The 26702-nt window shown below is 38.4% G+C and overlaps 1 protein-coding gene across 2 annotated transcripts in view; it reads right to left on the minus strand.

Annotated features, from left to right (window-relative positions):
• The window catches only part of LOC131216875 (DNA polymerase epsilon catalytic subunit A-like), a 155805-nt gene that overhangs the window by 90290 nt on the left and 38813 nt on the right, over positions 1 to 26702 (minus strand). For both annotated transcript variants that reach the window (XM_058211473.1, XM_058211472.1), the window contains exons 12-15: positions 24386 to 24550; positions 14278 to 14454; positions 13189 to 13302; positions 12645 to 12749 (exon numbers count right to left, since the gene is read on the minus strand). In XM_058211473.1, coding sequence (XP_058067456.1) covers positions 12645 to 12749; positions 13189 to 13302; positions 14278 to 14454; positions 24386 to 24550 — 561 coding nt within the window. The remainder of the gene's footprint in view (positions 1 to 12644; positions 12750 to 13188; positions 13303 to 14277; positions 14455 to 24385; positions 24551 to 26702) is intronic.

Genomic DNA, 26702 nt, shown 5'->3' on the forward strand with positions numbered 1-26702 from the left:
TTACCCACACTAGCGCTATCACTTGCAGAGCCAGAACCAGAAAGATATGTCGATCCCCCTCTCCCAATATCTCGAAACACCTCATTTCTTTTATTTTTTCCATCATGATATCCTTTAAAGCCTTTCTACACTCCTCCTTGGCTTCTTCCATCACTTTTGGGCACGGCTTTATCCCATTGTGGGTTCCGGCCAAATGATGCTTTAAGCGAGTCACACCTCCCGTACATCTTTGACCGCAAAATTTGCATAGCACATAATTTCTATGAGATTGTCCAAGTGGATTATTAGCCACATATTTCCATGCAAAATCTCTCTCTCTCTCTCTCTCTCTCTCTCTCTCTCTCTCTTTTTCTTCAAACATTCTTCTCTCTTTAGTTCACTACTTGACCAAAAAAAAAAACACATCACAGATAAATCAATGACTCACAAAAATAAACATACGCACACCACTTACACTCATACGCACACCACAGTGGGCCCACCATAGAAAATAATGCAAATCCACCCCTTCACGCACCTCAGTGGGCCCCACGCGGGCCACACCATAGAAAATAATGCACATCACACCCCTTCACGCACCTCAGTGGGCCCCACGTGTGCCACACCATAGAAAATAATGCACATCCCACCCCTTCACGCACCTCAGTGGGGCCCACGTGGGCCATACCACAGAAAAAAAAAAGGTATAAAGAACAACAAACCGACAGTAACTAGTATTTTAAAAGGGAAAAAAATGAGGAAAAAATTGAAAATACGAAGTTATTTTCATTATACATCGAAAAAATTCAAAAAAAAGGAAGGAGCGTACCTGTTTTTGTCTCGAGATGAGGTCGGTTTACGCCTGGCAGCTAACTTTTGACCATAGCATTGAAGGGTGGGGAGAGAAGCAGCGTCGATAGCGTCGGATGGCCTCTCTAAGACGATTTTGGGTCTCCAAATGGATCGGAAGGGAGAGCAGCAGCGTCGGATGGCCTCTCTGAGACGATTTTGGGTCTCCAAATGAATCGGAAGGGAGAGCAGCAGCGTCGAATGGCCTCTCTGAGACGATTTTAGGTCTCCAAATGGATCAGAAGGGAGAGGAGCAGCGTCGGATGGCCTCTCTGAGACGATTTTGGGTTTCCAAACGAATCGGAAGGAAGAGCAGTAGCGTCGAAGGGCCTCTCTGAGATGATTTTCCATCGCTACGTAGCGAAATCGCTACGCTACGCTACGAACGCTATTTGATACACTGATATAACATAGTTAGACTGTTTTAAAAGTATTGTGGGTACACATGTTTTGGGCCTTGGGCCCCTTTGGGCTTTGTTTGGTTTACTGGAGTTAGTTTAGGCCCGAGTTTGGGCCCATAGAATTGTGTTCAAGTTCATCCATAAGCAAGGAGGGCAATTTTGTAATTTCAGCTGTAATGATTCTAGCCCTAATAAAATAAGATGGAAAAACATGAGGAGGCTTGCAAGTGAGCAACTATACCTCCTCTCTTCTTTTCTTCACATTTTCTTCTATTTTCTCATATTTCCCTTTTCTTCTCTCTAATTTCTATTAAAACCAATTGTCTTTCCCTATTTCACATGTATCAGAGCCCAATTTGGAGTGACTTGGGCCATGGACCTCTCTTTATCAAATCCCTAATATTTGGATCTAGCTTGGAGGTCCCCAAAACCCTAGTGGACTGATCAACACTTAAGAGAAAGGTGGTTCTCGTTGCGTTTGTGCAAGATGTTTTCTGCGGTTTCCGTCAAGTAATGGAATCGCTCACAAATAGGGAGCGTTGGAGCCTCGACTTCAAGATGAAGGCTTGTTTATTGTTCTGTTAAGGTGATGTTTTAAGGTGTTTTTCCTTCCGTTACTCTTCTGTGTTGGAAGCACTTGTTGATATTTTTGCAATCTGTTAAGTTGTGTGAGATGTGTGGATGTTATTAATGGGTGTTCTAGTTGATAAGGGGTAGGAAATTTTTATGTGGTATTGTTGCAAGGGATAGTTGTGCTAGAAGCTGTTTATAGATCAGCACTTATCGTTCTAAATTGAAGTAAATCAGTCCCTAGCCTATTATGGAGCCGAAAAATACAGCTAGCACCTCCTCATAATTGGGAGAGGTGTTTGAACCTTTGTTTAATGTGTACATAACATCTGTGAAACTGAATGGGAGGAATTATCTCCAGTGGGCTAAATCAATTGAAGTTTTCCTCTTGGCTTGGGAAAAGGATCAATTCCTCGTAAAATCTAAACTGGGGAAATTTGTTCCTAAATTCAGACAGTGGATGTGTGATTGTGCCTAGATTAGATCATGGTTATGGAATAGTATGGAACCTGAGGTTAGCTCTAATTTGGTGTTATTTAACACTACAAAAGATCTTTCGGATACCATGAGAAAGATGCATTCCTTAGAGCAGAACATCTCACGAGTCTTTCAATTATATGAGGAAATTTTCTCATTTCAAAAGGAAGACAAACCTCTTGGGGAGAATTTTGCTAAACTTACAAGCAAGTATGATAAGCTCTCGATATATCACCATATTACTTCTAATGTTATTCTTATAGAGAAGCAACTGGAGGATATGAAAGGAGTAAAGCTTTTATCTAGTTTGCTAAAAGAATATCAATCTCCTAAAGATCATATTCTAAGTGGTGTATCAAGTCCCTCAGTTGCAGAGGCCTATGCTAGACTTTAGAGAGTCTCTCTTGCAAATGACTCGGATAGTGCTCATGTTAATGTGTTTGATAAAGCTATGTTAGCCTCTTCATATGCTTTCACTAGTGTGCGTGGAAGCCGTGGAGGTCAAACAATCCATGGTATGTATCATGGTGGCAGAGGTGGTAGATTACGAGGAGGTAGAGGTGGCCGTGGTGGTAAAGAAGACCGCATATGCACACTCTATGGGTTGTCAAATCATACAGTGGACTTCTATTGGGATTTTCATGGGAAGACTCTGGAGGCTAATCGGGCTTTTCTAATGGATGATGTTTCTATTGATGAGAGACATACCTCGTCTACTTTGTTAAATATTGGTGGCGATCAGATTAGTGTCACACTATCACGAGAATGTGTTGCTTCCCTCATCTAATGGCTCTATATCCAACAACGTTCCTTCTACCTCTAAAGCCACTTTAGCTCAGTTAGGTAAAATGTGCCTCTTGTCATCTCTTTCTTTTCCTTAGGTCATCTGGGGCATCAAATCATATTTTTCATAATCGGAGCTCTTTTTCTTCCCTTGATCGTATCTCATCAAATATATCTATTACTTTGACGGATTGCACCTCATCCACTATTGTTGGATTGGGTATTGCTCTGCCAAATGCATCTGTATCTCTGTCTTTTGTCTTCTATGCCCCCAAATTCTCTTTTAGTCTTTTTATCTATTAGTAAACTGACAAAGTCTTTGAATTGTTATGTCTCATTCTTTCCTTCCTACCGTGTTTTTCAGGACCTCGAGACTGGCAGGACAATTGGTGGAGGTCATGAGAGGAATGGTGTGTATTATTTGGAGAGGGAATTGATAGGTGTTGTCGTGCTTCATGAGAGTCCAGCAACTCAGTGGCATCATCGTCTGAGTAATCCATCTCTCCATAAATTACAGATTTGTTCCATCCCTTCCGAAGATTTTGAATTTAAATTGTGAAATGTGTCGGCTAAGTAAACATCATAGATCTCATTTTCTGTCTATGGTCGATACTAAGAGTGATGTTCCTTTTAAATTAGTTCATTGTGATATGTGAGGACCAGCTCGTGTTTCTAGCTTATTAGGTTTTGAGTACTTTGTTACCTTTATTGATGATTTTTCTAGGATTGCGCGTGATTATATTTCATGAAACACATGTTAGAATTCTTTTATATATTTCAGAATTTTTATAATGAAATAAAAACTCAATTTGGTGCAATTTCCATATGTTTATCCAATAATCCTTTCGAATTTGTTTCTTAGAATTTTCAGAAGTATCTAGAAAGTCATGGTATTATCCATTGGACTTCGTGTGCTTATACATCTCAACAGAATAGGGTGGCTAAGCATAAGAATTGAAATCTTATAGAGGCTACTCATGCTTTGTTGTTAGAAATTAATGTTCCACAATCTTATTCAAGTTAATCAATTTTTATTGAAAGTCATTTTGTAAACAAGAAGTCCTCATCAATTTTAGATGGAAAACACCGTTCTCATCATTATTTCCAGATCGACTAATTTTTTTTGTTCCCCCCAAAGTGTTTGGTTGTACTTGTTTTGTCCGTCTTCTTATGTCTGGTCAAGATAAACTTGCACCTCGTTCTGCAAAATGTATATTTTCTTATATTCTCGTCATCAAAAAGGCTATTGGTGTTATTTTCCTTCTCTTAAAAAGCACTTTGTATCAGCCGATGTTACCTTCCTTAAAGATGTCCCATTTTATGGTCAAATTGGATGTGTTGTAGAAGTGGTGCCTATAGATGTTCCTTTACCAAATGTTTTCTCATTAGATTTTGATGTGGCGGAACTACCATCCCATAAGGATTTCACAAAGACATATTATAATAAAATGAGAAAAGACCAAGTATCACAGACTATTCTCTCTCAATCCACACCATCGGCTTCTGCACCTAATGAGGTTCTCCTGATTTCTAAGTTTGCAAAGGATGGCAATGATCACTGCATTGCAATTCATAAAGGTAAAACGTTCATGTGTCTATCATCCAATCTCCAATTTTGTTACTTTTGACCACTTGTCCACAAATTATCAAAAGCTTGCTCTTGCCTTGTCTGTCGTCTCCATGGTGTGCCGTAAAGGCCGTTACGTAAAGGTAATGGTGGCAACCATTACACGTTACGAGGTCGTAACGGCCATAACAGCTATTATGGAAAAAATAACCCGTAATTGCTGTAAACTGCATGTTATGTCCCCTATGAAGGCCATAATAGCCCCATAATGGTCTATTACTGGACAAATACAAGTTTTTCATACTTTTTAATCAACATTACGAGGCAGATACAAGTTTTTCAAGGGTTTTTTCAATAAATAAATAAATAAAAAGAGAGATCGTAACGACCGTTATGGGGCCGTAACAGCCATTATGCCCCGTATCGTAAAGGTAACGGTGGTGGCCGTTACGGAACACCTTGGTCGTCTCTATTCCAAAGTACATTCAAGATGCATTGTTGGATGAAAATTGAAAAAGGGCTACGGATGAGGAGATGATTTCCATGTATTCCAATAATACGTGGGAACCGATCTAGGATCGGGAAAGAAGCCAGTTAAATGTAGGTGGGTTTACACAATAAAATTTCTTCCTAACAGATCAATTGATCATTACAAAGCTAGGCTGGTTGCCAAGGAATATACTTAAGTTTATGGAGTAGATTATCTAGATACATTTTCTCCAATGGCCAAGCTTAATTTGGTTTGTGTGTGTGTGTGTGTGTGTGTGTGTGTGTGTATTGTTGCAAATCGTGAATGGGCCCTCTTGCAACTCGATGTTAAGAATGCACTTCTACGAGGAGAATAGCACGAAGAAGTTTATATGGAGCAACCAGCTGGATATGTTGCTTAGAGGGAGACGTCTAAAGTGTACAAATTAAAGAAGTCTACATATGGATTGAGGTAGTCACCACGAGCATGGTTTGAGAAGTTCAATGGTGTGGTGGCATTGTATTGGCTGAAGAGGAGTACAATAGATAACTCGGTGTTCTCAAAGCATACAACATTTGACTATATTATCCTTGTTGTGATCTGGATGATATTATAGTGACAAGTGATGACTTGGAAGGTATTGAGAAGCTGAAGTTCTATTTTCAATCTCAGTTTCAAATCAAAGATGTTGGTATTCTTCGATATTTTTCAGGCATTGAAGTGGCTAGATGTAAAGTTGGAAATAATTAATGTCAGAGAAAATATGCTTGTGACTTGCTAGAAGAGACAGGTATGCTAGGTGCCAAGCCGGCTGATACACAGATGGATTCTCAACTCAAACTTGGGCCTAAAGGAGAGGTATTGGCAAACCCTAGCATGTATAGAAGACTTGTCGGTAAGTCCATCTATTGGACTGCTACAGGACATGATATTGCCTTCTCTATTAGTGTGGTTAGTCAATTTATGCAAAGTCCAAGAGCCCCACATTTACCTGGGGTCAAAAGAATTCTTAGGTACTTGAAGGGTGTACCTGGGAAGGTATCTTGTATAGGTCTCATGAGTCATGACCATCTCCAGATAGCCAGTTATTCCGATGCAGATTATGCAAGGTTGAGATATGGTAGGTGGTCAACTATGGGTTAGTGTATCTTTATTGATGGAAACGTGGTTACTTGGAAAAGTAAGAAGCAAAATGTGGTTGTTAGGTCCAATGTTGAGGCAGACTATTAATCAATGGCCCACACCAATTGCAAGCTTATTTAGCTTAAATCCCTCCTTGAATAATTGGGGTTTATTTTCCATGGTCTAATGCCTCTGCATTGAAACAATCAAGCTACTATCCACATTATCAACAATTCAATGTTCCATGAGAGAACGAAGCATGTAGAGGTCGATTGTCACTTCATTCGAGATAAGGTCTCTGAAAAGGAAATTTGCCCTTCGTATAGCTCCACCCATGATCAAGTTGCAGATCTATTTACAAAAGCTCTTGGAAGGTCTCAATTGGTAAAGTTTTATCCAAGATAGACATGTATATCTATGTTGCCCGTGACCCTATGGCTCAGTGGTAGACTAACAAGAGTTTCAACACAAGGTCATGGGTCCGAGCGCCCATTGTGATGTGAGTGCACAGGTGTTTGTGGGGTGTGTGAGTGCGTGTGGAAAAAAAAAAATGTATGATATCTATGCTTCAGCTTGAGGGGGAGTGTTAAAAGTATTGTGGGTTCACATATTTTGGCCCTTAGGCCCCTTTAGGCTTTGGTTTATGTATTAAATTAGTTTAGGCCTGAGTTTGGGCCCATATAAGTGTGTTTTAGTTAGTCCTAAAGCAAGGAGTGCAATTTCGCAATTTGAACTATAATGATTCCAGCCCTAATAAAATAAGATGGAAAAATGTGAGGAGGCTTGCAAGTGAGTAGTCATACCTCTCCTTTTCTTCTATTTTCTCATCTTTCCCGTTTCTTCTCTCTAATTTCTATTAAAACCATTCATGTTTTCCCTATTTCACAGACAACAATGAATACCAGAAAACAGAATAGGAGCACAGACTCTGGAGGTTTTTAAAACCCGATCCCCATACTTCTTCAATCGTAGTGTGGAATTACCATAGTTGTATCAAATCATATCCCTCGAGAAACCTCTAAACTTCTATATGCCCTCATCCAGTCTAGCAATATCCTACCAATCTACTTAGCATACCCTGCATTGTGGATGCCTTTCCTCAAAACATTCTCCTGTTTCTTTCAACCCACACGCCCCATATTACTACAGAGAATACCCCTTGTCAAAGCCATCTCCCAAACGTACCCATGCCATGACTGACCACAGCGTTGTGATATAGTGAGTAAGAAGATGGTCCATCGATCCGCAGTCTCACAGCGTATAATGCATCTACTCATTTGGACAACAACATCCCTCTTTGTTGAAGCTGATCGAAGGTCAAGATTTTTACCCAAGTAGGCCATCCACGCATATGCATTAATTTTCTAAGTGACCTGGGAGACCAAAGTTTACCAAACTGTATTGCAATGCACAGAAGGCGAGCATAACTACAAAGCCAAAGATTTAATCTCTAAGGCACACTCAACCTCTAGGTTTTAAATGCACCTATTGGATCCAATTCCAAGGGTATATATGTTAGCTTCCATTAGCTTGGTGAAACAATCAATCTCCATGTCCTTGAGATCTTACCTAAATGTGGGACACAAGACCATGTCAGAGCCACCTTCCCATCCCTTTCTGATTCTAAGGTGACTATCGGATCCAGTTCTAAGGGTGTACACTTGATGCAAGGCTTCCATTAGCTTGGCGAAACTATCAATCTCAAAGTCCTTGAGATCTCTCCTAAATGTGGAACACTAGATCATGCTTTTGTCGACCCTCCAGAGCATATAAACCATCTTCCCATCCCTGTCTAATGTTATGGCTCTTGGAATTCCTCGCACAACAGAGAGGCTGAGCGCCAAGGATCCTTCCATAATCTCACTTTGAAACCATCACCCACTTTGAATCACACACAACTATTGTAGAACCCTTGTGGTCAAGAGATTGTCCACAACATAAACGAGCCATCTCTATATAATGCAAGCTTGATAACCCAACCATTGTCAGCCACCTCGTATCTTGCTTGTAGCCATCAGCATACTCATTGTAGCTTCTTTACCATATTTTGTAAAACAATTTACGAGTGTTGAGCCATATCATCAAAACTCCAATACATATGAATCAAGGAACTTCATCAAAATGATAGAAATCAAAGAAATGACCAATTTCAATCACCCATTAACCAAAGCAATCCAAACCACCACATCATCTTTTATAGGCATTTCGTCAAGCAATTTTACACACATGACACAACCAACATCTCCGTCTCCTTTGGCATTTCAATCAGCAAAATCTAGACAAGCCTAAACTCATCAACGGGTGTTTCACAAAACCAACCACACCTCCAGCAAATGGTGACAGTGAAGAAGCAAAAACCGACCAAAAAAAATGATGAAAATCATGTCAAAATGGCAGTGAGTAGTGGCTCCCGCTTGGATTTCAATCCACCATGAAGATGATCTTCTTCATAGATGACAGCTGACCATGTTTCAAAAGATAACAAGCTTCCTATCAACAGTAGCAGTCTAAGGTTAATCGGTATGAGAATGGAGTGTTCAATAAAGGAAAAATTGAGGATGTTGAAGAAGCAATGGATCATTGATATGTTTCCAATGGCCCCACAAATCAATGAAATGAATGAAACAAAGAGGAAGAATAGAGAACAAATACACAAAATCAACGGGATCTAACCGACTCTAATATTATGTTAACAAAACTAAAAGGAATGAGACATTTATATTAAAACAAGAGCTGGGGAACTCTCACTACATTAGAGCTCCTAGATTTACAAGGTGCAATATTGCTCTTCACTGGACTATTGACTTGAGACCCTTTATATAGTAGGACATACAACCGACATTCTCAAAACTATTTGGCATGGGACAAAACAATAAAAACAATACCACAAGATACAATGAAGTAATTTTTGAGTTTGTATTCTAAACACCCCTCCTCAAAGTCAACATGGTGAGATCCAATATCAGCTTTTTTTATATCAAGATTCAGATGTCCACGGGTTATTCTCTTCAAATAGCAAACAAAAACCTAACTAAACAATCGTCAAGTCAATGTGTCAGGCCTGTGTCCTAGTGACCATTCCATTCCTTAGGATCCTGCGATCCTCTCCGTCTAATTCTGGCGACCCGCGACTTGTAGATAGCATTTGCGAGCGACCCTGAGTTGCATCCTGTCAACCCAAGTCGGCTTGACCCGAGACTTCTGTCATTGCGACCGCGCCGTCACCGCAGTTCCGACGCCGCGTCTCGTACGCCGATCCAACACTTAGAGTGTGAGATGTGGCCCACACATCATCATGGCCGTGGACCGCACGTTGCGGGACGCACCTATTCCAGATATCACTTTTCCCTAGAGAATCCCATCATTAGGATGATGTCATCCTAGGGGTGACATCACCCTACCCTAGCACCTACCCAAGCAAGCTTGCTAGCATGCCTAGCCATTATGAGAGCATGTCACTCTCTTCCCAACAAGTAATGATTACCCCATGTGCAATCATTGTCTAGCCTAGCAATGATTACCTATTTCCCTCTCTCTCTTATCTCTCTCCCTCCCTCTCTTCTTCTTCATTTCCCCATTACCAAGAGCTTGGACGTCCCACCATTAGAGAGAAAATTCAACCCCATTGCAGCCCAAGATCTCTCAATCCAACCTTCCCAAGCCCATCTCAACCATTAAATCAACCCTCTTGGAGCTCTAGAACCTATAGGTGGAAGGAGGAAGAGATTTGAGGTGGATGCCATGTTTAGGAGTAGTTCTTGCATTTTCTTTCTTAGATTTTTTATTCTCTTGATTAGGGGCATGTAGGACCCACCAATCAATGGTGGAGATCCTACTTGACGCTTTAGTTGTGGCCAAGGGCCCACCCTTGATGCATGCATGGCCATGATGGGGCCATTCTCCATGGAGCCCATCATGATGTTTATCTAAATACATACCTTTGATTGGTCATCTAGACCCTTGATTTGTGGTGGGGATGGCATCCCCACCTTGATTTTCTGATTGGAGGGCCCACCCAATCATGGGACCCATCTTGATGAATGTATAATCTATGTATGATGCATGTATTGAGGGGCTCATAGTGGCGGACCCTCTCCATCACACGTCTCTCTCTCTCTCTCTCTCTCTCTCTCTCTCTCTCTCTCTCTCTCTCTCTCTCTCTCTCTCTCTCTCTCTCTTTTCTTTCCCTCTTTTCTTTTCGGTTTCCCTCTCCTTTTTCATTTCCAGCATCGAAAACGGAATGGACTGCATGGCCACACACTTAATTTTTTATTTTTTTTTTGTGTTCTGCGGTGCACGCTGAACAACGCACTTGCACTGTTTTGTTACACGGTCCACTATAATGTTTATTTTCCATCTAACCTGTTAATTGGGTCACACTGACGTGGATGAAGGGAAAACACACATGCCAGCTTGATCTAAAACTTTTGTAGCCCCCAATAAATTTTGAATGGTGGACGTTTAATTATTGTTGTTTCTTATGGTGTGGTCCACCTGAGCTTTGGATCTGCCTCATTTTTGGGCTCATGCCCTAAAATTATTTGGCAAAATGGATGGACGGTGTGGATATAACACATTCATCCCGGTGGGGCCCAAATAACTTTGACACTCGTGTGCTACACTTCACAATCTGAGTCCCGCCTAATTTGGGCCCTTAAAAAATTGTACACGAGACATGTATTAACTTAAAATTTACCAATTAAATTATGAACTTTAAAATTTACCAATTAAATTATGAACTATAGTTGCTAACTCACAATGCCAAAATCAAATTGTTTGAATAGTTATAATTGTTAATTTGTGGACACTTATTTATTAAAATAGGGCCTTTTGATTTTTTTTCATGATTCACTATCCAATAAATGTCCACCAATTAATAAGTGGGATAATGCCAATAAATTGCATGAATTTGAGGCTGATTTGGGGCATGGATTAGTCCTCCAAGTCAGCCCCAAATTGGCAACGCCATCTACCTGAATTTAATTTCATTTTTTTAAAGAACTATTGGGAGAAATGATATCAAATTGTTAAGTATATAAATTATATATTTAGAAAATTAAATATATGAAGTTTGTAGTCAAATTCAGGTTATTTGGTTCATAAATTCATCAAACAGTCCAATACAACTTCTCACCAAAGAGTAGACCGTTACACCACCATAAACATGTTCCAATTTATAAATGAATGCATATTTGGAATGCTTGGAATATTCCGGATTTAATCCATATTTTTTCATATTTTTTTGGCAAAAAAAAAAAGAATTTGCACCGTTACAGGCCGTTACGCCCCCGTATCGCCGTTACACCCCCGTATCCGTATCGGTATCGGAGAGCACCGCTACGCCAACCGATACCAATGCGGGATACCTTGCTCATAATTCTCATTACCAACCAATAGAAAACAACAAGAAGGCCTCCAAATAGGGTTTTTTTTCTTTTTTTTCTTTTTTTTTTTTCTTTTTTTTTTTTTTTTTTTTTTTTTTTTGAGAGAGAGAGAGAGAGAGAGATAAGGCCTCTAAATAGTTGTTACAAGATATCCTTTTCGAGTCAAACAAGTGTGGGATGTAAGGCTCTGACATGAGGCTTGCTGGGATTCCAAACTATCTATACAACCCCTTGCCCGCTCTTGTTGTTGCTGCTGCAGTTGGCCATCATTTTGGGCCCATTTTCAGGCTACGTGTTGCTTGGGCCCGAGCCTCTTCTTCTTTGCATCCACATCACACCCCCATTTAGAACAATGGATATGACTGTTTGGATTGATTGCCATTCTTCACAGTATTTGACTAAAAGAGGGGGAAATTTTAAACTAGTGACACCACCAGCATATATGTTAAAATTTATGCAGTATTAGATGACCAATGGAGTCAACAATCATATCTTGAGCCGATTCCAGGTTTATTTTGACACTTGTAACAATAGGTTGTTAAGCAAAAGAATGTATCAAAGAGCAAAAATAGCATAATATGTTGCTTGGCTCTTGGGGTTAAATTTTAGCCCTACTTCTAACAGAATAAAAAGGTAACACTTATCAGTACCAGATCAACAGTTCTTAATATCCCACAAAGATTGTTACACCAATTTTGCATGGACAAAATTCTCATTAATTCTCGGTGGCCTAATGTAGGCATTTCCTTACAATGTGATACGATCACTGTGAAGCCTACAAATGGGCATCTATATATTTTTATATATATATATATGACTTCCATAAATGGAAGAAAAAGTGTCCAATCTAGGATTTCTCAAGAGGCATCATGGTTTTTTTCATTTCGTCAGCAAAGATGAGAAACTAAAAGAAGCATACTTTAAATAAAAGTGTCAATAACTCGTTAGAGGACTTCCACTAGTTGCTACAAGGGACCCACCAAGAACAAGGATGGAAAAACCAGCATCCGTAATGTACAAAGGAGATTTATCAAAGTAAATACCTGGAGCCGGTTTGTTAAAATTATGTTTGGATACATTGCAGCCACATCTAGATGATATATAAGAGGACGCTCCTCCCGCATCGGTTCATCTCGCAACATCACAAGCTGTGATTGTGAGGAAGAATTTCAAAAGAGTTCATGTTGTCAGAGCAGTAGTCTAGTAGAGGAAACGCCAAACAAGTAAAAATTAAATTCAACCAATTATAGAAGGCATTAGGAGAAACAAGAGTCAAACATAGGCCCCATGTACAATCGCATCAGTGAAAAAACCACAAATGTCTCCAACACAAGTGAGCTTTCTAAACACTCAAAATCAAGAAAAAATAATAAGAAGAAGAAAATGCATGCATTACTTAGTTCAAACGAGCACATGGCCAACTTCTACACGTGCCAAGAAAAAAAAAAAGATAAAGCATTTTGTCACATGTGTATGAGAAACAAAAATAATAAACACAGTACATGAGGAAAATATAATGAAAAAGATTAATTTAATATATAAATGGCAATGCTAATGCTAGAAAGAAAAAGTAATGTAAATGACCACCTTTTCCATGATAGCATTCTTCACATCTTCATAATTGGAGACCAAATCCACATCCATCTTGCCCTCTACTCTTAAAGCATAATGCAGATCTCGATCGAGATTCCTTATTAATTGCTGTAAACAAAAGGGAACAAATATCATCACTAAACTCTCGTAATGAAGCAACAATCTCACCTATAAAGGTTCTCTAAAATTTCTGCATGTTCCACAACAATAGCCTGGGCAAGCAATCACTAGCATGAAAGATCTTAACCAATGGATAAAACAAGGGAAAAGCTTAGGCTGAAAGATCTTAACCAATGGATAAAACAAGGGAAAGCTTTCAATCGAGACAGCATTTCTAGAGCACGACTCAAATGTGGCTTTTGCAAAGGAACACATGAAAAGTATATTTACATGATGCAAAATTACCAAAAAATGTTTCATAGGACAAGTTGATGTATTAGTACTACAAAAAAAAAAAAAAAAAAAAAAAAAGACACACAACAACAACAACAACAACAATAACAACATAACAACAAAAAAACAGAGAGAGTGAGAGAGAAAGAAAGAAAGAAAGCACTCCCAGAACATCAAAAACTAGGAAAAAATATGTCAGATTGTAAAACAATTGAAACGAAACAGAACAAAATAGTAGGATGAACTACCTACAAATTTCAAAACAGTTACACATCACTGGAGAAAGTATTGAGGAAAGAGTATCTAGAGGATCTTTTTCCCTCGAAGATTTTGGCAGGATTTTTGTTCCTTCCTGAAAGAAACTACTTTATTGAAGAGAATTGTTAAATTTTTTCTGAGGATGATGGCAACCTTTAGAAAATTGAGAAGCCAACACGAGAAACAACATAATTGATTTTATTAGTCGTCACAATGAAATGGGAACTCAAAACAAGACAATATAGAAAAATGTAAGGCTGACAACGTTCAGAGAAAGAGTACAGCTGATAACAAAACAAGAAGCATAAAATTATGTGTTTCCATGCCAAAGAGTAGTGCAAGGCAAACACAGACTCAAAGGTAATCTACAAAACCAGAAAAAATGAAACAGATCATAAGGTCAGCTGAAAGACATCATTTACAGGCAAATACCTCATATGCTGATGGATCAAGCTGAAATTTGGTGGGAAGATCAGATCTGAAAACGCCGCTTTCAAGGCATTCCACATGACCACCTATATATGTCTCACTTTCCAGAAGGTGGTTATTGTAGAACTTCTCCTGATCTGCTTGGTGTTTGTTAGGACAGATAACATTTGCCTTGTATGCCTGTAAATATATAACAAATGTACTGTAGATGAGACAGACCTAGTGAAATTGGTAATAAAAAGGCTAGGAAAGTAAAAATTAATAAGCAGGCATTGCCCAACAGAATCAAAACTAGATCAATAGATCTGCAAGTTTAACAGTGATCTGATCTAGACAACCTTTTTATCATGATAGAACATTTCATATTCTCCACCTGACATTACTTGCAGCGAACTTACACCAAAATAACTAAATAAAAGAGTCTGTGGTGCTGTCCTCAGCATAATCCATGGAGAAGCACAAGAAAGTTATCGAATGTCAAGAAGATTTTATGACCATGTGTCTCATGTCTAATATCAAGTGACACTTAAAGTTCAATTCAACTAAGCATCAATGTTAGGGTACAAAACCAAACCCTAACCCATACCAATTAAAATCTAAAACAGTAATGATTACTACAATATTATCAGTGAACTGCTTATACTTCAGAGATTAATAATAAAAGAAGTCTGAATGGAAAAGGTACAAGTTAGCTAGGTCCAATTATGCAGTTTAGCAAATGAACATGTTCAGTGTAAACATTCCAAGCAAATGCTGCTCTTATAAGAAACTAAAAGATTGATCTGTTACTATCTGCACATTTGAGCACAACAATAGCCATAATTAAGTAACAAAGATTCATGGAAGTGGTGTGAATAATTGACAGCTGTTCCATTGATTTGGACTCAGAATATGTGTAGATAAATTTGTTGTGACCATGTCCCCGTGATCCTCGTTCCACGTCCATTAATCCATGTCTGCATACCAAGAGACAACACATCTCAAAAATAATCAGTGAACAACAGTTCTTCCCATCACCAATGCATGGTACTCGAGCCTTGACTCCTGAGTTATAAAATTATGATAGTCACTGCCATGTTGATAAATAAACTTCATATAAAAAAAAAACAAATAAAGAGGCTCAACAATCGTTTTCAATCTCTTCATCTAATATAAAAAATCATAAATGAGTTTTAGCCCCCATGGATGTGCCGCTTGCCATGTGAACCAGTCAACGCTCACAACTCCATTTACTAAAGTGCAGCTCACTTAGGATACCTCTTTGAAGAAGTGGGTACAGATATGCTGATGTCCTTCGTCATTCGAGTCTGGGCTTAAAATACTGCCCCAATTATCAAATGGGCCAGGTTTGGAACCTTTCAAAGTTGATCCGCCCCACACACGAGTATTAAATGGGTGGAACCCAGCCCCAACCCAATTCAAACTCAATATAGAACCGTAACTTAAATTCCTTTCAACTAGAAGGAAATTGACTAAAATGTAAAAACTTACCTAAATAAAACGTTAGTTTAGTGATAAACAGGGAATTAGAAATTAGACCAACCTAGATGGACCAATAGATAAATGGGCTGGGTCTGGATCCTCTTAAGTCTAGGCTGCCCCAATTCCATGAGCATGAATAATAATGTCCATATGTAATCAAATAGTATGTTAATATCATTCTTTGCCTCTCTCAAATCCTTCCATTCCAAGTAATTTTTATACAAATTGCTCCCTCTCCACTAAATTTCCCACGTATTCTATTCTTTCAATGGATGACTATTATCAATCTGTTTTCATATCACATTCAGAAGTTTGCCAAAAAAAAAAAAAGATTTTCTGCAAGTCTTTTAAAATATACATGAGTTTTAAACATTAAAGCAACTATATGAGTTTTTTTCTAAATACAGAGTTTTAAATGGAGTTTTCCTTACTATAAAACCATGAAATTGAAGAAAAGAAAAAGAGAAGAGAAAGGAGAAAGAAGATGAAAAGGGGCTACTCAAATGTGCTCACACGCCCATGCCCCTCTCTCTTCTTATATTAGGGCTTTCATTATTAAAAAGGAAAATACAAAACTGCCCCTATTTACTTAAATATTACATAAACTAAGTCCACGGGCCTAAACTCTACCCCAACACATATTTTAGCCCAATAATTACAAGAGACCACACGTGAGACTAAGCCAGTCTACCCGAGTGATCGCAACAATCCATTTAACACTCCCCTTCAAGCTGGAAAATCGATATCATACATATCCAGCTTGAAAATAAGCTTTTCAAACTGAGACTTCCCAAAAGCTTTGACGAATAGATCTGCAACCTGATCATTAGATGAGATATATGGAGTAGTTTATTGTTTTTCCTGAAAAACCTTATCATGAATGCAATAGTCGACCTCTATGTGTTTTGTCTTCCCTCTTCTCTAGATTAGCATCCATTGGTTGACACCAATAAACTGTATTCACATCCCCCTACAACTAATTTGTCGACATTTGTTCATCCCCATCTATGGTATGGAAGGAATCCCTACAAAAGCATGTCCATTGCATCTTTGTTGGATTGTTAGCTATATGCATAGCAACTTGATTATCACAATATAAAAACATTGGAACTTGGACTGCAAATCCTAACTCTTCCAAAAGTGATTTCAGACAGACAAGTTCACAGGTTTTATGTTCATAATTTTATATTCCGCTTCAGTAGTGGACATGGTAATAACCTTCTACTTCTTACTTTTCCAAGTAACCATATTACCACCAAGAAATATACATTAACCTATAGTTTGTAGTCAACCTTCTATCAAATCTTGAACCTCCATAATCTGCATTGTAGTATCATGCTATTTGAAGATGTCTATGAGATCTATATAAGATACCTTCTTCGGGTGCGCACTTCAAGTATCTAAGAATCCTCATATCTATGGGCAAGAGCTAAATGTGGAGCTTTGGGTGCATAAATTAAAACTACAATTACAAAGAAGGCAACATCAGGCCTAATAATGGTTAAATAAATGAATTTGATGATGAGTCTTCCATACATATCAGGGTCTATCAATAACTCTCCTTCTTCCGGATCAATTCTAAGATGAGGATCCATAGGTGTATCTGCGGGTTTGACACCCAACATGCCCGTTCTCTTTTAACAAATTACAAATATATTTCCTCTGGCACAAATTTATCCCAACTTTAGATCTCGTCACTTCTATACCTAGAAAATAGTGAAGTAACCGAAGATCTTTAATCTAGAACTAACAGTGAAGAGACTTCAGTTTATCAATATCCACCAAGTAATCACCTATAGCTACTATGCCATGCACATACACAACAAGCACAATATGGCCCGATGTAGTATGTTGAGAGAAAACTAAGGGCCTGTTTGTTAACGCTGAATTTTTGTACTTAATGCGGAATTTGGAAAATGTTCCATGTTTAGTGGTGTTTTTTAACGCGGAAGAAGGAAACGCTCCACCATTTTATGTTGAAATTTTTCCGTGATAGGAGTCCTTTATGTTGAAAATTTCCGTGATGGGAGTCTAGCTTAATGGGGAATGGAGAATGCGCTCTGTGATTATTATTATTTTTAATCCCAAATTGTCCTTTGCGAGAGAGATTTTATCCTTTATGTTATACCCATCCCAACTTTTAACATGGGGCACTTCTCTAAGCCCACCATGATGTATGTGTTTCATCCATTTTTAAAGATCATTTTAGGGCTTGATACCAAAAATGAGAGGAATACAAATCTCAGGTGGACCACACTACAGGAAAACAATAGGGATTGGATATCCACCATTAAAATTCTCCTAAGGCCCAATGTACTGTTTATTTGACATCCAATCTGTTGATTAGATCATATGGACCCAGATGAATGGAAAAAACAAAGATCAGCTTGATCCAAAACTTTTATGGCCCCCAAAAAGTTTTTAATGGTCTACGTTCATTCAACATTGTTTTCCTGTAATGTGGTCCACTTGAGATTGGGATATACCTCATTTTTGGTCATGGATGAAACACATACATCATGGTGGGGCCCACATAGCACCGACTACTAGGCATTGGAGGGTGGCGGGGGAGTAGCCCATCCGTTTCCGTGGATGCGGATTGGATACTGACAGGTTGAGTAGCGAGACTCGCTACTAAAGTGACATCACCAAGTTCCGTGGCCCCATCATGATGTATGTTTTGTATCCACGTCGTCCATCCATTTGGAAAGATAATTTTAGGTAAAGATCCAAAGAATGAGTCAAATCCAAAGCTCCAGTGGACCTCACCACAAAAAACAGTGGGGAGAGTGGCACCCACCATTAGAAACTTAAATAGGCCACAAAAGTTTTTTATCAAGATATTTGTTTTTTCCCTTCTTTCATGTTTGTGTTAACTTGTGAACAGGTTGGATTTCAAATAAAAATCATGGTGAGCCTTAGGAAGGTTTCAATGGTAGGAATCAATCTTCCCACTGTTTTTTGTGGTGGGGTCAACTACATATCTAGATCTGCCTCATTCTTTAACTCATGCCCTAAAATTATATCTCCAAATAGATGGACGGTGTAGATAAAGTACATACATTATAGTGGGCCCACAGAACTTGGTGACGTCACTTCGGTAGTGAATCTCACTACTCACGTCCAAGTAGTACTGTAGTACCTGGACACGGAATTCCTGGGAAACCCTTTTGCATGAACCTCCTGCGCAATGATGTTGGATGGGGTTCACGGAGATGTTTTTGAGAAATCCACCCCGTTCATCCGTTTTGCGAGGTCATTTAAGGACATGTGACGAAAATTGAAGTTTATTAAATACTTAAGTGTGCCATAGAAGAGGAAACAGTGGGCATTCAGTGAGCACCATTGAAGTATTTTTATGGCCATAAAAGTTTTGTATGAAGCTATATTTTAGGTGTTTTCACTTCATCCAATTGGGAATGACCTTATAAACGGTTTGGATAGCAGATAAACATCAAGGTGGAGCTTAAGCAGGTTTTAACTATGTGAACTTCTTTTCCTAATTTTCCCTCTTGTGTGACCCATTTGAGTTTTCTATCCACATCATTTTTGGTTAAACGTCCTAAAATGAGCTTGAAAAATGGATGGATGGAATGGACTTCTCACATACATACCGGTGGACCCCACCCAACATCGAACTTCTTGCTAAAGGCTTTCGCAAGAAATTCGCGTCCGTAGTACCCAATCGTACGCGGATTTCAGGCTTACGCAGGAAGTTCCTGCGTTGGGAACCAATGTGGGCCCACCATGATGTTTTTGATAAATCCACAACATCCATCCATTTTTTTGAGCTCATTTTAGGATAAAAGTCCAAAAATAAGCTGGATCCAAGACTCAAGTGGGCCGCACTAAAGGAAAAGGTGGGTAGGGAAATTCCTACAATTGAAACCTCCCTAGGGTCGACAATGATGCTTATATGCCATCCATACCGTTCATAATGGGATGAACTGAAAACAAATATACTAGCCTGATTCAAAATTTTTGTGGCCCCACTAATATTTCAACTGTGGACGTTCAATTCTCACATTTTTGGCCCAGTTGAGTATTGGATCCAGCTCATTTTTGGCCTCTTTTCCTAAAATGAACTCATAAAATGGATGGACGTGGTGGATTTATCAAAAACATCATGGTGGGCCCCACATAGGTTCCCAGCGCAGGAGCTTCCTACTAAAGCCTTTCCCAAGAAATCTGCGTCTTACCCCATCCCCATGCGTCGGATGCACCCAAGGTGGGCACCATTGTCTCACCAGTTCTATGGGCCTTATTTGAAGGTTTTGTTGCTACTGGTGCTCAAGCCTACATGACACATAGTGACAATCTTCCCGACAGTTCTATGGGCCTTATTTAAAGGTTTTGTTGCTACTAGTGCTCAAGCCTACACGACACATAGTGACAATCTTCCTGACAGTTCTGTGGGCCTTATTTGAAGGTTTTGTTGCTATTGGTGCTCAAGCCTACACGACACATAGTAACAATCTTCCCGCTAAGAGGAATTGAGGGCCTTATGAATAATGATATTTTAGTTTTCTATTAAGTATTTTAGTTTATTTGAATTAAATATAATGATTTTATTTTCATTTAATTAAAAAATATTTTATTTATAAGGTAAAACATTTCCAAACTGGAGATAGGGGCAAATGTGTCAAATTAACATATTTCAGACCTTTCAGATGTTTGTTAACAAACATGTTGTTTCAAATTCAGTACTTAATTTTCAGACTTCAGCCATAATTATCAAACAAGTTTTTTGACTTCAGGTTTCAAATTCAAGCTTCAGATTTCAGATTCAGGTTTCAGATTCAGTCTTTAGACTTCAGATTTAACAAACGGGGCCTAAGAGTTCTACTTCTCTTCAAACCATATGATATTAGACCGCTTAATTTCTCAAACCAATCTCTAGGTGATTGTTTCGACCTACAAATAGCTTTATTTAATTTGCATACTGTGGAGGATTCTCCTTGAGCAACATACCCGAGAGGTTACTCCATATACACACCTCTTCTTGCAAATCCCCATATAAAAATGCATTCTTCACATCAAGCTAAAAGAGAAGCCAATCATGATCGGTAGCTATAGAAATAACAACTCGAATTGAATTAAGTTTGGCCATTGAGAAAAAAGTATCTAGATAATCTACTCCATAAACCTAGGTGTATCCCTTGGCCACTAACCTAGCTTTGTAACACTCAATGGAACCATCAGGCAAAATTTTAACTTTATAAACACACCTACATTTAATTGATCTCTTACTATATTGAAGATTAGTTAAACTCCCATGTATCATTGGAATACATAGTGTTAAATAGACCGTTGTAATCCTACTTGTGGACCATGACTAGCTTAGTCCCACCAATGGTCTCTTGTAATTGTTGAGCAAAAGTATGTTTTGAGATAGAGTTTACGGCTATGAGCTTTGCTTATATATATTCAACTAACTGAGTAATTTTATAATTTTACTCTAAATAATGAAAGCCCTAATAAAATAAGAGGGGAGTGGGGAGTGGGGAAAAATGAACTATGATTAAAAGAAATATAATAAAAAGCCCCAAAATCTATTATCCAATGAGAGGAATAAGTTTAAAACGGGCATATTTTATCTGAATGAGCCAAAGTAGTAGTAGAGGTGGAGGGTACATTATTGGATGTAGGGGCATTGGAAGAGAGGAAACACGAATTTTCTTCTCGTGATAATGTGACATTAACCTAATCACCACCAGCATAGGACACAATGAAAGTAGCAAGTCCATAAAACATCATCAACAACCAGCGCTTGATTAGCCCTTGAAAGCTTCCCAAGGTCCCAACAAAAATCCACGAAATAATTAGTCAAGCACACAGTGAATGCATAAATGATCTCCTCTACCACTATGACCACCTCTACATCCCATGAAACTCCACTTGTACCACTGCGAAAACCACCACGACCTCCACGCATACCAATGTAACCAAATGAGGTAACCAAGGCTGATTTATCTATACTCTTAGCCTGAGTACCGTTGGATCATTTCTAATGGAAATTGTCAAAAGTCTGCCATAAACTTCCATAGTTGAAGGAATCGAAACATTGCCCAAAATTCCAATCCTTCGTGGATTAATACTCCTTTCGCAATCGGACAAGAGCTTCACCACTTTCATGACTTCGATCTGCTTCTTCTTAAGTGTCACATTCGAAGTAATGGGATGATAGATCAAAAGTTTTTCCCACAAACCAATAATCTTGGCAAAATACTCACCATGAGATTTATCTCCCTTTTAAAGAGAGAATCTCTTCTTACAACTGATACACACGAGAAATATTCTATTATAAAGAGTGCATCCTTCTAACCGTGTCCCACGCATCATTAGTTGTATTCAAAAACACTAAGTTTGAACTAACTTCAGGTTCCATACTATTCCACAACCAAGACCTAATCTGAGCATCATTAAGCATCCATTATTTATATTCAGGATTAAATTCCTCAAGTTTGGTCTCCAATTCCATGAGATAGTGATCCTTCTCCTGGGTTAAAAGAAACAATTCAGCATATTTAGCTCAAAGTAGTTTTGCCCGTTAACTTTACAGATGTAATTGATGCATGAAATGAAGAATTGGGACTCTCACCCAATGATGAAGAACCAACAACCACACCTTTAGGTTCCATAACCCTCTTTTACGGAATTTGATTCATCTTGTATTGAAAAACGTTGATCTACAATCAGATCCACACTCAATTACATCCATATTAGGTCATAGATAACAAGAATCTACCACAAGAACTTCTTTTTACTACAAAGTAACTGAGGGATGTCAATTGCTTCATCTCCTTGATATAAAAAATCAGCAAACTTTTATCTTCCCCATTTCTGCACTTCCTTTACAAAATATTGTACTCACCTTAAAATGACTGTAGAAAACATCCTGTTTTCTACAAAAAACGAAGAAAGATCCTCTCTTCTAGAGTTCAATCAGAACTTTAGGGTTTTTGAGAATTCCTCCCAAATCTAATTGATAAGTTAGGATTTTGAGAGAAAAAGATAAATGAGCTCCAATACTAAAATTGAAAGAAATGAGTAGTAAGAGAGGAGAAACAACAGAAATGAGAGAGAAGAGGGAGAAGGGCAGCTCAAATGTGCTCACACACCCACACACCTCTCTCTTATTATATTACGGCTTTCATTATTAAAAAGAAAATTATAAAACTGCCCCTTTTTTACTCAAATATTACATAAACTAAGCCCATCGGTCTAAACTCTATCTCAACACATATTTTAACCCAATAATTAAAATAGACCACACTTGAGACCAAGCCTATCCACCAAAGTGATCACATTGGTCCATTTAACACTTAATATGAGAGTCACACATACCCAAGATCAGTTCAGCAAAACAACAATATGCTGATTGTGATCGGTGACATAGAATTCAAGAAAAGATAGATGATCATTGTAATTGCAAATGCACAGATCTTTATGGAGAAAAATCATGCCAAGTACACTTTTATCTAGTTTTGAGTATGGCATATAACTACCTTCTGTAAATGAATTATTTTTAAAAGTCTGGGCTATTTTGCTTCATTTGTAAGTCTATTGTCGATAAAGATTTCTTACGTGAAAAAATAAAACTCTTATTTTTTAGGCAGATGATATAGTTCTTCCAAAGCACTATAAGTTACAAAACTCCTAGTTGTGTGAGACATGTGGACAGCCCAAAAATCAATTTGGAATGTGCATTTTGTCAGTATCACTCTTCATGGACCACAATGCAAAAATCATATTGGCAAGACAATTTTAGCCATCTAATCAGTAGACAATAAATGGACAGTCAAGATTGTGGAGAAGTAGGTCCAATCAACAAATTAGACCTCGCAATTGTTGGGGCCTATCAAGAATTGTTTGTGGTTCTAAAGAGTAACAACACAGATGCTCCTAACCGTCCTATCTATGCTTTTGTAAATGGTTGGTTATATAAAGAAAGAGCACACTTTAGATGTTTAAGATTTTCCAACCAATGCTATTTAACATGGTGGTGCCCAACATAATTTGTGACGTAAATTTTTTATTCAAAACAACTTCAATGGACTGAGCGCTGGGAGTTGGCATGACAGTTGGTGGGACTCCAGAAGCATTCAAATTCTGCATTTCAAAAGTCCATTTTAGAATGTGTTAACATTCCACTTGACATGGTTGGATGGTGGGATATGTGCACACTGTATCTCAGTGCACGATGAGAACACATAGCCATCCTTTTTTGTCAAAGTTCAAAACAACTTCTGATAAACCAATTGGTAATTTGAAGTCATCCGCCAAACACTTATAAAACCAAATTTCCATTAGGTGATAGGCTAGTCAAACAAACTAAATGAAATCCACAAGATACTTCGAAATACAAAGTTGTCAAATACTATTTGACAGAACTGTGTGTCCAGACACTACTGAATAAGCTAAAATTAGAAGATATCAAACCTAGAAAAGAAAACTAGAGATAGAGAAATGAAAGGAATCCTGTTGTTTTATGGATTTGTTCACCCCTGAAATTATCGGTGTCGGTTCTATTCAACCTAAATAAAGATGATAAAAAAACACAAAAATCATCAAATTGAACTATTTAAAAGATCATAACAATAGAAAATAACTGTTTGAAAGAACTTACCTGGACCATGAGAAGCATCTCACAAAGGGTACCACTTCCTTTTCGCAATACCTCATCAGGTGGCATAGGGATTATAGTTGCAAGGGAGAAAATGAATGGATGAACATACGTCATGTATAGGTAGTATGTTGCAACAGCATCTGACACGGAGTAAGAAGCCATTGTCTGGAATAACATCATTGAAACAAGAAAGAACAGCCTTAGAAATGCCTGATGGAACTACTGGAAGGAAGTTCTACCAACTGCGAAATGGGATTGCTCGTATAAAGGATAAGTGAACAAGACTTGTAGTCCTGATGCCAAGGGTCAGAGCAGTATAAATTCCGTAACATAAACACCTCTATAACAACAGGAGAAGCGTAGATTATAGTAAAAAAGAAAGGGAGTTGAAAATAAAAATAAACATGATTCAGCACATATTCAGTTATAACGGGAAATATCTTAAGTCATCACTTGTTGAACTGCTATTACAGTCCACACCATGTAGTGGTAGTAAGTTACAACGCCATCCAATTTAGAATAAGAAACTATCGTCCGACTTATAATAAGTGAAGCAAAAAAGTTACTATCCTATTAAATGGATCTAAATGAAGTGGTACACAAATATTATTTTCCAAGAGAATTGGGTTATGAGATCCAATGACATCTGAGCAGGGACAGATAGGCATGAACACAATAGAAAAAATTTCATCAAACAAATATTTCCATATAAAAAGAACAGATATGGTCTTATAGAACTAGTTGTACTTGCATCGTAAGTAGTTGCATTTGACAAATGGAACCATCCAATCATCAATCTGGACAGTCTATCAATATTAACCTGACACATGGCAAGGGCGCAGAGTTTCAAAGTGTCTAGGACAGAAAACTCCAAAAATCTAGACACAAGAATGCTTCCATACACAGATATTAATTTTTAAATAAATAAACAAGTCAGTAAATAAAATAAAGATAAGAGAGAACAATAAAGGAAAAAATGGAAATTTAAGAAGAAAACATTCATATAGGTTCAATTAAAATTGATTGGTGAAGGTCTAAACTAAGAAATAATCACTAAACAACACACACACACACACACACACACACACACACACACACACACAAAAAGGATGTGATAATCATTTAAAGAAATAGTAGCTTGTACTAACATTGCAAAACATCGATTGCTCTCATAAAATTTTCAGAAAACCTAGCAAATGAACAAAAGGTAAAAAGAAGAACAATACTGGTAAGATACCTATAATGCCAATGAAACTAAAACCTAGAGCATGAGGGGAAGAGGAGGAGGGCCCCACCATCAATTGGATTGATGACGACGTCCAGGGAGGACCCCCTAGCTAGAAGACTGCATTTTGGTTCCTTGGAGTGAACCAGATCGTCGTGTGAATCCCATCATGGGTTCTCATGATCATGGCCCACTATTCCAAACAATCTAGTACTTTGAGTTTTGGTTATTATTGTTATTATGAACATCATGGACGGTTTACATTATTTTGATTAGTTGTTAATTGTGGTTACTTCGTCTCTAAGTAATAGGTTGCGCATATGGTGCGAGTTTTGGGGTATAGGATTTTATTATAAATAGGCACCCCTTGTAGTCTTTTTCCTCATTGAAGATTGAATAAAATTTCTGCGTTTTCCTGCTCCTCTTTGAGTTGTGAAGCCTAATTGGGTGTGAAACCCTCCCTTCTTCGAAGGGCTTACTACCGTGATGCGAAACCACATCCATCCCAAATCGCCCCCATCTCCTACCATCCATATTCCTCATCTCCTACAGTCATTCCCTTATCAAATCCAACCATGCTTGCAGCTAATCTTCCCCTACAGCAGATTTTCAAAATCTAGCCCTGCAGGAGGATTGAAACTTCGGCGGAGCACCGTACACAAACCAAACATCCGATCGGCGTGAAACTTGGCGTGAAGGTAGACCTCCCCTGGCCGACCAGCACCTAGCTGGCTGATTTCAAATTCGTGGGCCCCACACACGTGTGGGCAAGATCCCACACACGTGCATCAGGCCCGGGCCGCTGTCCACATGTGTGAATCATCTTGGGTTCGTTTCTTTCTTCTATTTCACTCCTCTCTCGCCTTATTTCCCTAACCCTAACCCTAGACAATCCTAAATCCCAGGTCCTATTCCACTTTTGCAAACCCTAAGTTTTTCCGATTTGAAACATGTGAATCCCTTAGATTGGGAAGTAATCCTTTGCGTGTGTGGATGAATTTACTTTCCTTTGAGCATTGTTTAGTCTATAATTTTTAATTGATCCAGCCCTAACATGTGTAGGCTTGGACTCTTATAGATTCCCCTTGTTGA

Source organism: Magnolia sinica, chromosome 10, assembly GCF_029962835.1.
Source record: "Magnolia sinica isolate HGM2019 chromosome 10, MsV1, whole genome shotgun sequence".
NCBI classification, from domain to species: Eukaryota; Viridiplantae; Streptophyta; class Magnoliopsida; order Magnoliales; family Magnoliaceae; genus Magnolia; species Magnolia sinica.